Source organism: Vigna unguiculata, chromosome 6 (assembly GCF_004118075.2).
Source record: "Vigna unguiculata cultivar IT97K-499-35 chromosome 6, ASM411807v1, whole genome shotgun sequence".
Taxonomy (NCBI): Eukaryota; Viridiplantae; Streptophyta; class Magnoliopsida; order Fabales; family Fabaceae; genus Vigna; species Vigna unguiculata.
The window spans coordinates 21,829,818-21,840,833 of record NC_040284.1 but is presented as its reverse complement, the minus strand read 5'-3'; the positions used below and the strand labels follow the sequence as shown (position 1 = coordinate 21,840,833).

The following is an 11,016-nucleotide window of genomic DNA, read 5'->3' as shown; positions in this document are numbered from 1 at the left end:
AAAGTCTCACAACTTATTTAAAATTTTGAGATGATTGCATTATGTTATATCATTCATTATAACTTAAAAATGTTGCATAAAAATTGCCACATCACACTTTTTTAGCCAACACGTTATTTTATTGTTTTATGCAACACATTTTAAAATGTTATGTATTCCTGGCTCTAATACCAATTATAGAGTTCAACGTTTACAATATAAGCCAACAGACATAGTTAATAGTTAGGGTGTAACTCTTTCTATTTAAGATTGTAACAACTAAAGTGTCATGATTTGATTGTGATTTAATCCATCTACCTTCCACCACTAGACAATTGATGCACCTTACAACAATTTAATTATTATTGGGGCACATGATGGTAATTTAAAAATATTTAAAGTTACCAAAATTTTAAAAATATGATATAAACTATCCACATTTAAACAACTATTACTTATAACTATCAACATTTTATGCAGTATTGCTTAAAACAAATAGGAAACATTTTTTGTACGCGCCCTAGATTTAAGGCAAATAAAATATAACCAACAATACAAATTTATAGCTTATTTCTATTTTACACAATAGTTTTTCAATTGTTGTCATGTCAGCATTGTCTAATCTATAGGTATGAAAAAGATTCATAATGTATAATATAATTGAGAATAAAACACCACAATGAAGAGACAACAATTATATTGTCTTGTCCATATTTTCTATAGGTATAACATTAAAATAAAACTATTGCCTGTATAATTATCCGTTTATAAAATGTGATTTAGTAATTTAAAGTTACACTTATATATTTATCTTTTATATGTTTAGGAAACAATATTTTATATATTTACTAGTTCAGTATAATCTAAAGTAAAAAATGATATAGTGATTTACTATGATTTATTAGTGCTCATTTTTCCATGTTTTCTTCATAAGAACTTAACCTCTTTAACCATAATTAAAAAATAGGAGTTGAAATGATGTAATATTTTAAAAGAAAACCACAAAAATATTTTTGATATATATTTATTTTGTTTGTTTTTTTTATTTTTGTAATTAATGATTTTTTTTCTTTATGTAAATGGTGATGTGACAATTGTCATGTCATGTTGTAAAAGGGAAGGCATGTGGCATCATATCTTAATAATGTTGCATCATATTTATCATGGTATCATTTATAAGTAATAATAAGAAGAAAAATATTTGAAGAACCAAACGATAAAACATGTAACCACGGGAAATATTGAATCCTTTCATTTAAATAAACAAATTTTTGAAAGTCATATTAATTCAAATTTTTATAAATGTTTGCAGCACTTATATATCATCTTATGATAATTTGAATAAAATTTTGTAGGTGTTAGATTTTTTATATATAAATTATTTTTTAAAATTAGATAAAAAGATTCTTTATTTTTTATACTTAAATCAATCTCAATTTAAGGTTATTCAATTAATTTATTAGGTGCAAGTGCGGTGATATCTCCATAAAATTTTACAAATTTTATCATATGCAGTGAAAAATACAAGATATCTAATTTTCATAATTTAGAGTTATACTAATTTTGAAAAAATATAATTAAGGTTATGCCAATTTCATAAAAGAATTTCTATAATCATAATTAGGGTTCATAATTTGGAAAAAACTTAATTTTGCAGAGAGACACAAGTTGTAAGTGTCTCTGGTGAGTAATGAAAAGAACCCATCAGAGAGAGTGAGGAAGAAGAAAAGAGTAACAAGTTTATCTTGTGTAAGTCTTTGCGGAGAAACTATCTTGGAGAAAATGTTTCATTTCTTATCTCATATATTGGGGTTCTTTCTGTTGTTTATTTAAAGTGCCCACTGAATTTGTGATCTACCTTGTTAGTGAGGAAAATAATGCTCTGTGTTGATTCTTGAAATCTCAAAGAAAACTTGTGTGTATTCATTAATTATAATTAAATTATTATTAATTAAACATGATTTTACTGCACTAGGTATGTGAATTTGTCCTCAATATTGAGGTCGGTCCACCTTAAAAGTTTTGGTTTCTACTGGTTATCTTTTTGTAATTTAATAGTAATAAAGAATCATAAATCTAAATACATAAATTAGAATATGATACTAATCTTGAATCATGAGATATATTGTGATAATATTTTATTCAATGTGTTTGTTCTCCCATCTCCATTCTACAATCCGTCTATTTACATTTTTTTCTACTCTCATATTTATTTCATATCTTATTGTGAAAAAAATCTTTAAGACCTGAGAGAGAATCCTAACTCATTTTATTACCCAATGCCTATTAGAATAATTTTTATTTTATTTTTAAAAAAATAAAAAAATATAAAAAAATAATATAGATGATGAAAAAATTAATATAAATAAATTAAATATAATTAAAATTAATATAAATAATATATAAATATAATTTATATATATTGAAAAACGTAGGTTTTATTTTATAAATATTAATAAAATTATTTATCATTATCCTTTCGATCATGTGTGTAAGAAGTAATTCAATATACAGTCTTCATTATTGGCTATGGTTAATGAGAAAAAAATATTAGTTAAAGTTGTAGATGGACAGATACAAAAGTAACAAAAATATTAATTATATTTTTTAATTTGTATGTTATCCTCTTAAATGTACAGCTAAAAAAAAGATGATATCAACTTGAACAATCAACCTATACAACTCATATCTTCCCTTTTTCTTCCCCAAGTGGTAAGTTATTTAAACAATATTTTATGGTAAACTCTCTCTAATTATTCAATGTTGATGAAATTAATTACCAAGTTTTATGCAAAGGAAACAACTCAGATGACCCAGATTTGGTATTCAGAAATACTTTCCCTATAATCAATCTGGTTACTTCTTCAATTTTTTTATATAAACAGCACACATCAAGAATGGGAAACCCACACAAACATAACATATTCAGAATCCCTCTTCTTCTTTTCTGCTCACTCTGATCATGGCCAGAAAGAAGGTCGACCTTACTTTCATAACCAAAACCTCAAAGAGGAAGGCAACCTTCAAGAAAAGGAAAAATGGTTCAAATCATTTCTTTCTCTTTCTTTCTTCCTTCTTAACCTTGCTTTTATAATTACCCTTCTATCATCCTTGTTTTTCCTTTTACTATCAAATCTACTTTTCTAACCATTCCTTTCTCTTATATATATATACGTTTAATTCTGAACACAGGTTTGATCAAAAAGATCGGTGAAATCAGCATCCTGTGTGGGATTCAAGCATGTGCTATAATCTACTCACCAGATGAACCTGATCAGCCAGAGGTTTGGCCCTCTGAGGAGGGAGTGGAAAGTGCTATCACCAGGTTCAGGAGTGTTTCTGAACTGGAGCAAAGCAAGAAAATGTTCTGTCAGGAAAGCTTCTTGAGGCAAAGAATCGTGAAGGTTCAAGAACAGTTGAAGAAGGTGAGGAACGAGAACAGGAAGAAGGAGATCAACCATCTCATTTCTCAGTACCTCACTGTTGGGAACAAACTTGAGAGTGCCAACATCATTGATCTCAACGATATCTCGTTCTTGGCTGATCAATGCTTGGAGGATATCACCAAGAAAATCGCTGCTCGCAAAGCCCAGATGGGGACACCAGTTACTGAAAACAATGGAGGACAAACTGTGATTCGTCATGGAGAACCAGCACGTGTGAATCATCATGTGCAAGTTCAAGGGCCTTACACTACTGATGTTGAGGCCATGCAGAATCTGAATTGGTCTGCTGAAATCATCAATGGTGGTGCTGCCAATGAGATGTTAGCATTGGACGATGTTAATGTCCCCAGTGGTTGGCTTAACCAATACATCCCTTGAAAAAAGTAGTATCTGTTGTTTCTGGCAGGGTTTCTAGGGTTTCTCTTGTTTCAACTGTTCCATGTTTGCTTTTCGTTTTATTCTAGGTTTTCATCTTTTTGTTGTCGTTTTCAGAACTCAATTATCTATCAAATTATGCAGTGATTCTCAGTGTTTTTTTTAATTAGAACTCAATTATCTATCAAATTATCAGTGATTCTCAGTGGTTTAATTTAATTATCAGGCTTTGAAGGATTAACGTTCACATCTATATGTTTACAAATGAGAGGCGGCTTTATTTATTTCATTAATACAGTTTTTTTTTCCTTGTTTAAACGCGTTTTTTTTTTTCAGTTAATTTGCTAATTGCTTTAAATTAATTAAAATCTGTTCAACATCCGTCAATAGGGTCACACTTGCTCAAGAGTCCAATGTAAATAATTAATAGAAATAATGTTACAATTGCGTGATCCATCTCACAGAACAGAAATGAATTATTTCAACTTTTACAATAACTTCTTAAATTAATGATAATCATGTCACTTGATGGTGTTCAATGACATGTGGCTAAGTAGAATGAGAGTTCACAAGGGCAATATAGACTATATACTATTGATATTTTAAGACTTACTCGTGGATTATAAAATCGTAGTACACGAGACTGTAGGGTAAAATAAGCTTTTTATACTAAGGGTTAAAATCATAATCTATTATCACTTATAAACTACACTTCTTTCATTAATGACAATTTATTACTACAGTTCTCACAATAACCATAGTTTATTATTACTTATGGTTAAATAACATGTCTTAAAAAGTCTTACATCGTCTAAGATAATCCAGAGGGTAGATGTTAGTAACTATATAATGGACTCGAAGTTTATGATATTTTTTGCTCCAAGTCTAAGACACTTTGAGTTAGTATTTGATTTTTCTTATCGTCTCTTGTAGTAGAGTGTTAGTGTTGCGAGATGTAGTTAAATTCTTGTTCTGGAGAGTGTAGGTGCACTTGAGATCAAAGGGTTGAAAGTGTTTTCTGTGTATTGTATAAATTTACATATAGTGATTATTCTCTGATGACTGTGATTTTTCTCTGATTTTTTAGGTTTTCACGTTATATGCTTATGTTCCTTGTTTATTTTATTTCTCTATTAATAGGATGATTTTCGAGGATTTTTTTCAACATTTATAGATTACTATTCTTCTAATAATCATAGTTTATTACCTTTTTTATTTTTTTATTATTTGATTTGTTTTAGTTTCTTTAGTCCTAATTAAGCAATCCGGACAAAAGCAAAACTATAACCAGCACCAGTAGATCTTGGAACCAGAAACATTGAACAATTACATATATCATTGGGTACGTTGAAGGATAATTACAATTGTCATGAATGTGTATGTAAATAACAAAAGGAAATTTACAAAGTCATCTAGTTCAACATGTTATACAATTCTAAAAAATAGGTTGTCCAAATATTCCTAATGTAGTTCATTGATTCATAATCCAATTGTTGAGCATCATTAAAATAGTGCCAAAACACAATAACTTCAATTAGTACACAAAATAGACCAAAATTCTTTTTTAAACACATTAAATTAGGTGAAGAGAGGAATGTAAACCTTAAAGCATGCTTGGACAAGATTGTGAGTAACACTAACGTGGGTAGCTACAATGTGGGTAGTCATTGAGATGAATAACCAAACATGAACAAAAGTTTAGGCTTAGATGAAAGAAAAAAATGGAGAGAAAGAAATTTAGAAGGAATTAGACGCAAACTTGAAACATTAGTAATTTCAAAAGTGTCACCACTTCAATATAAATTTTTTTTTGGATAATTCATATTTTATTTATGTAGTAATTTTACATATTTACACCAGTGATTGATTACTTATAATTACTCAATCATATCTATTTCCAACTTTGTTTAAATTTTATTTTTAGAAAGATCAAAAGAATACAATAAGCTTAATAAACTGATAAATATCATCTTTCTTTTATAAAATTCAATCAATATATAATACATTTGAAGTAAATAATATATAGACGAGATTCCTACTAAATTATGGTACTACAAGAGCCTATAGGAGTAAAGTGGTCATAATAACATTTTGTAAATTATATCTTTATTAAGTATCAATAAGTATGATTTTAATTATTATATATGCTCTATGAATTATATTTATTCAAAACTTGTTCTTTAAAAATAAAACTTAATGTCGACGAGTTCTAATTTGTAGTGTTATATGGACTATACTATTTATTATCACAACTAAAATTGGAATATTATACTCTATTTACGTTAAGTGAGAGCATGCATCATTTTATCTTTTTTAAGTATTGCATCACACATTTTTTGTTATTTTCCAATATTGCATCTAGGATTGCTCAAGTATGTAGCAAAATTCTTATGAAAGATGTTAGGACGAATATACATTTAAGTGTACAATTATTTGCATCTTAATTTGTTAAGATTATTATTAGAGCATTTTTTTTGAGCCTAAATTTGTACTACATTAGAGAAGTTTACAACAACAAAAATTATAAATGTGTACTAAATTTAGGAGTAATAGTCATAATATTGGGTATCTTATAATATTATCCTTCATGAATTTTTTCTGTCATTTTCTTTAAGAATTTTAATTGGCAGATAATTTTTTCGTGAGTAATCATTTCCTACAAAATTATAAAATTTGCAAGTATTTTTTACAAAATTTGTTGCGAAAAGTGTTTTATACAAAACATTTTGCAAGAAAATTGGTAGCAATTTCTTGCAATTTTTTTTCATAATAAAATTTGTAAGTATTTTCTACAAAAAAAAAAAGTTTCAAAACAAAATTGAGAGGAAATATGAACTTTTTTAATAATGAGAAAAGTTTAAAAAAAATAAAAAATTTATGTATACTTTTGAGTTTGATCACCTTGTTCAAGAATATTTAACATAATAGACGACATATCTAACAAGAAGTCGATTCATTCATAACAAGTAGCTGAATTATATGGTCTAACATTCTTTTACGTGAGTGTGTTTGCATTTCAAGCTAGAACAAACAATCTTCAAATTTTGATATAAAGACAAACTTTCCTAAAGGATGATATAACAAAACTTTTGAATAAAACCAAATAAATCATAGTCTTCAACTTCAACTCCAACATAAAAATTCCAGTTGCCTCTACTGCAACCCTTTAATCATCATCCATACTAATAAATCTTTCATAATCACTTGACAATCATTTTTTAAGACAACCCTGAATGATATTTTTAAGTGAGTAATAGAATCTACTTATCAAGTATCAGATGCAAAAGATAAATTAACTTTAGAATAAACTAAAGAAAAATAAAGTGTGTTGAAAGTAAAATTAAAACTAAGTAACTTAAGTTTTGACACAAGATTAGAGATTTTCATAATGAAAACAATTTTTTCACTTCTTGGAAAAATACTACTTAATTTCCTTAAAATACTTTTTTGTAGTCTTCCCTTGAAAAATAGATTTTGAAATTCCATGGTTGAATCGATTTCACTTTTCAAAATTTTCCTCATTTGAGATTTCTAAAGTGGAAATGGATCATTCTAACCTTAGTGCCAAGTCCAAATATATTCCAAAACAATATTTACAGCTTCCTTCCAAACCTTGAAATTTGTCTCATTTAATACTATAATAGATTTCACTTAAACAACAATATTAACTAAATAGTAAGGAAGATTAATAACATGTTCAAATGGAACAAACAAGTACTACAAGACATTCTTTAAATATCAATGAAATTTTACCAACAGAAATAAATTCAGTAGTAAAATAGGATTTATTGATGAATTTTACTTATAGAAATAAAATAGTCTGTAAAATCTGTTAAAAAATTAGAATTTGAATTATCGATTAAAATATCCATTAATAAATATCTGTTATCGATAAAATCCATAAATAACCTATAATTAATATTATCGATGATTTTTTTCGTCGATAAAATGGTGTTACATTTTCCACTTTGAGCTTTACCATTTTCATGGTAAAAAATATCGGTAAAGTAGAATTTTGATTACCAACAAAAAAGTTTGTTGGTAAATTGAATACAAATTTCCTACTCAATACAATGGAATGTGTTTATAAATTAATTAGAGATGTGTGAGAGAGCAAAAAAAAAAAAGGAAAGAGTAGTAGAAGAAGATGGAGCACTACTACAAATTCTCATATTACATGAGAATTTTCTTGCAAATTTGTTAAAAAAATTGCAAGAAAAGACTTTTTTCTACTATTTTTTCTAAGAATTTTAATTGGCAAGTAATTCCTTCGTGGGTAATTATTTCCTACAAAATTATAAAATTCGCAAGTATTTCTTACAAAATTTGTTGCGAAAAATGTTTTATACAAAATATTTTGCAAAAAAGTTGACAGCAATTTCTTATCTCATATATTGGGGTTCTTTCTGTTGTTTATTTAAAGTGCCCACTGAATTTGTGATCTACCTTGTTAGTGAGGAAAATAATGCTCTGTGTTGATTCTTGAAATCTCAAAGAAAACTTGTGTGTATTCATTAATTATAATTAAATTATTATTAATTAAACATGATTTTACTGCACTAGGTATGTGAATTTGTCCTCAATATTGAGGTCGGTCCACCTTAAAAGTTTTGGTTTCTACTGGTTATCTTTTTGTAATTTAATAGTAATAAAGAATCATAAATCTAAATACATAAATTAGAATATGATACTAATCTTGAATCATGAGATATATTGTGATAATATTTTATTCAATGTGTTTGTTCTCCCATCTCCATTCTACAATCCGTCTATTTACATTTTTTTCTACTCTCATATTTATTTCATATCTTATTGTGAAAAAAATCTTTAAGACCTGAGAGAGAATCCTAACTCATTTTATTACCCAATGCCTATTAGAATAATTTTTATTTTATTTTTAAAAAAATAAAAAAATATAAAAAAATAATATAGATGATGAAAAAATTAATATAAATAAATTAAATATAATTAAAATTAATATAAATAATATATAAATATAATTTATATATATTGAAAAACGTAGGTTTTATTTTATAAATATTAATAAAATTATTTATCATTATCCTTTCGATCATGTGTGTAAGAAGTAATTCAATATACAGTCTTCATTATTGGCTATGGTTAATGAGAAAAAAATATTAGTTAAAGTTGTAGATGGACAGATACAAAAGTAACAAAAATATTAATTATATTTTTTAATTTGTATGTTATCCTCTTAAATGTACAGCTAAAAAAAAGATGATATCAACTTGAACAATCAACCTATACAACTCATATCTTCCCTTTTTCTTCCCCAAGTGGTAAGTTATTTAAACAATATTTTATGGTAAACTCTCTCTAATTATTCAATGTTGATGAAATTAATTACCAAGTTTTATGCAAAGGAAACAACTCAGATGACCCAGATTTGGTATTCAGAAATACTTTCCCTATAATCAATCTGGTTACTTCTTCAATTTTTTTATATAAACAGCACACATCAAGAATGGGAAACCCACACAAACATAACATATTCAGAATCCCTCTTCTTCTTTTCTGCTCACTCTGATCATGGCCAGAAAGAAGGTCGACCTTACTTTCATAACCAAAACCTCAAAGAGGAAGGCAACCTTCAAGAAAAGGAAAAATGGTTCAAATCATTTCTTTCTCTTTCTTTCTTCCTTCTTAACCTTGCTTTTATAATTACCCTTCTATCATCCTTGTTTTTCCTTTTACTATCAAATCTACTTTTCTAACCATTCCTTTCTCTTATATATATATACGTTTAATTCTGAACACAGGTTTGATCAAAAAGATCGGTGAAATCAGCATCCTGTGTGGGATTCAAGCATGTGCTATAATCTACTCACCAGATGAACCTGATCAGCCAGAGGTTTGGCCCTCTGAGGAGGGAGTGGAAAGTGCTATCACCAGGTTCAGGAGTGTTTCTGAACTGGAGCAAAGCAAGAAAATGTTCTGTCAGGAAAGCTTCTTGAGGCAAAGAATCGTGAAGGTTCAAGAACAGTTGAAGAAGGTGAGGAACGAGAACAGGAAGAAGGAGATCAACCATCTCATTTCTCAGTACCTCACTGTTGGGAACAAACTTGAGAGTGCCAACATCATTGATCTCAACGATATCTCGTTCTTGGCTGATCAATGCTTGGAGGATATCACCAAGAAAATCGCTGCTCGCAAAGCCCAGATGGGGACACCAGTTACTGAAAACAATGGAGGACAAACTGTGATTCGTCATGGAGAACCAGCACGTGTGAATCATCATGTGCAAGTTCAAGGGCCTTACACTACTGATGTTGAGGCCATGCAGAATCTGAATTGGTCTGCTGAAATCATCAATGGTGGTGCTGCCAATGAGATGTTAGCATTGGACGATGTTAATGTCCCCAGTGGTTGGCTTAACCAATACATCCCTTGAAAAAAGTAGTATCTGTTGTTTCTGGCAGGGTTTCTAGGGTTTCTCTTGTTTCAACTGTTCCATGTTTGCTTTTCGTTTTATTCTAGGTTTTCATCTTTTTGTTGTCGTTTTCAGAACTCAATTATCTATCAAATTATGCAGTGATTCTCAGTGTTTTTTTTAATTAGAACTCAATTATCTATCAAATTATCAGTGATTCTCAGTGGTTTAATTTAATTATCAGGCTTTGAAGGATTAACGTTCACATCTATATGTTTACAAATGAGAGGCGGCTTTATTTATTTCATTAATACAGTTTTTTTTTCCTTGTTTAAACGCGTTTTTTTTTTTCAGTTAATTTGCTAATTGCTTTAAATTAATTAAAATCTGTTCAACATCCGTCAATAGGGTCACACTTGCTCAAGAGTCCAATGTAAATAATTAATAGAAATAATGTTACAATTGCGTGATCCATCTCACAGAACAGAAATGAATTATTTCAACTTTTACAATAACTTCTTAAATTAATGATAATCATGTCACTTGATGGTGTTCAATGACATGTGGCTAAGTAGAATGAGAGTTCACAAGGGCAATATAGACTATATACTATTGATATTTTAAGACTTACTCGTGGATTATAAAATCGTAGTACACGAGACTGTAGGGTAAAATAAGCTTTTTATACTAAGGGTTAAAATCATAATCTATTATCACTTATAAACTACACTTCTTTCATTAATGACAATTTATTACTACAGTTCTCACAATAACCATAGTTTATTATTACTTATGGTTAAATAACATGTCTTAAAAAGTCTTACA

General features: G+C 28.2%; 2 protein-coding genes across 2 annotated transcripts; both read left to right on the top strand.

Moving 5' to 3' along the window:
- Nucleotides 1-2,905: 2,905 nt before the first annotated feature.
- Nucleotides 2,906-3,948, top strand: LOC114186678 (agamous-like MADS-box protein AGL80). The gene is made up of 2 exons (XM_028074655.1): nt 2,906-3,020; nt 3,172-3,948. The coding sequence occupies exons 1-2, from the start codon at nt 2,942-2,944 to the stop codon at nt 3,801-3,803; spliced, it is 711 nt and encodes a 236-aa protein (XP_027930456.1). The 5' UTR covers nt 2,906-2,941; the 3' UTR covers nt 3,804-3,948.
- Nucleotides 3,949-9,314: 5,366 nt separating this feature from the next.
- On the top strand, nt 9,315-10,357 carry LOC114186656 (agamous-like MADS-box protein AGL80). Its single transcript, XM_028074627.1, has 2 exons — nt 9,315-9,429; nt 9,581-10,357. The coding sequence occupies exons 1-2, from the start codon at nt 9,351-9,353 to the stop codon at nt 10,210-10,212; spliced, it is 711 nt and encodes a 236-aa protein (XP_027930428.1). The 5' UTR covers nt 9,315-9,350; the 3' UTR covers nt 10,213-10,357.
- The last annotated feature ends 659 nt before the right edge of the window (nt 10,358-11,016 follow it).

What these genes read in the sequence shown, in the direction of transcription:
- LOC114186678 (XM_028074655.1), top strand. Translation starts at nt 2,942, where the DNA reads ATGGCCAGAAAGAAGGTCGACCTTACTTTCATAACCAAAACCTCAAAG. An exon ending in CTTCAAGAAAAGGAAAAATG is followed by an intron (nt 3,021 to 3,171) that starts GTTCAAATCATT and finishes TTCTGAACACAG; the next exon opens with GTTTGATCAAAAAGATCGGT.
- LOC114186656 (XM_028074627.1), top strand. Translation starts at nt 9,351, where the DNA reads ATGGCCAGAAAGAAGGTCGACCTTACTTTCATAACCAAAACCTCAAAG. An exon ending in CTTCAAGAAAAGGAAAAATG is followed by an intron (nt 9,430 to 9,580) that starts GTTCAAATCATT and finishes TTCTGAACACAG; the next exon opens with GTTTGATCAAAAAGATCGGT.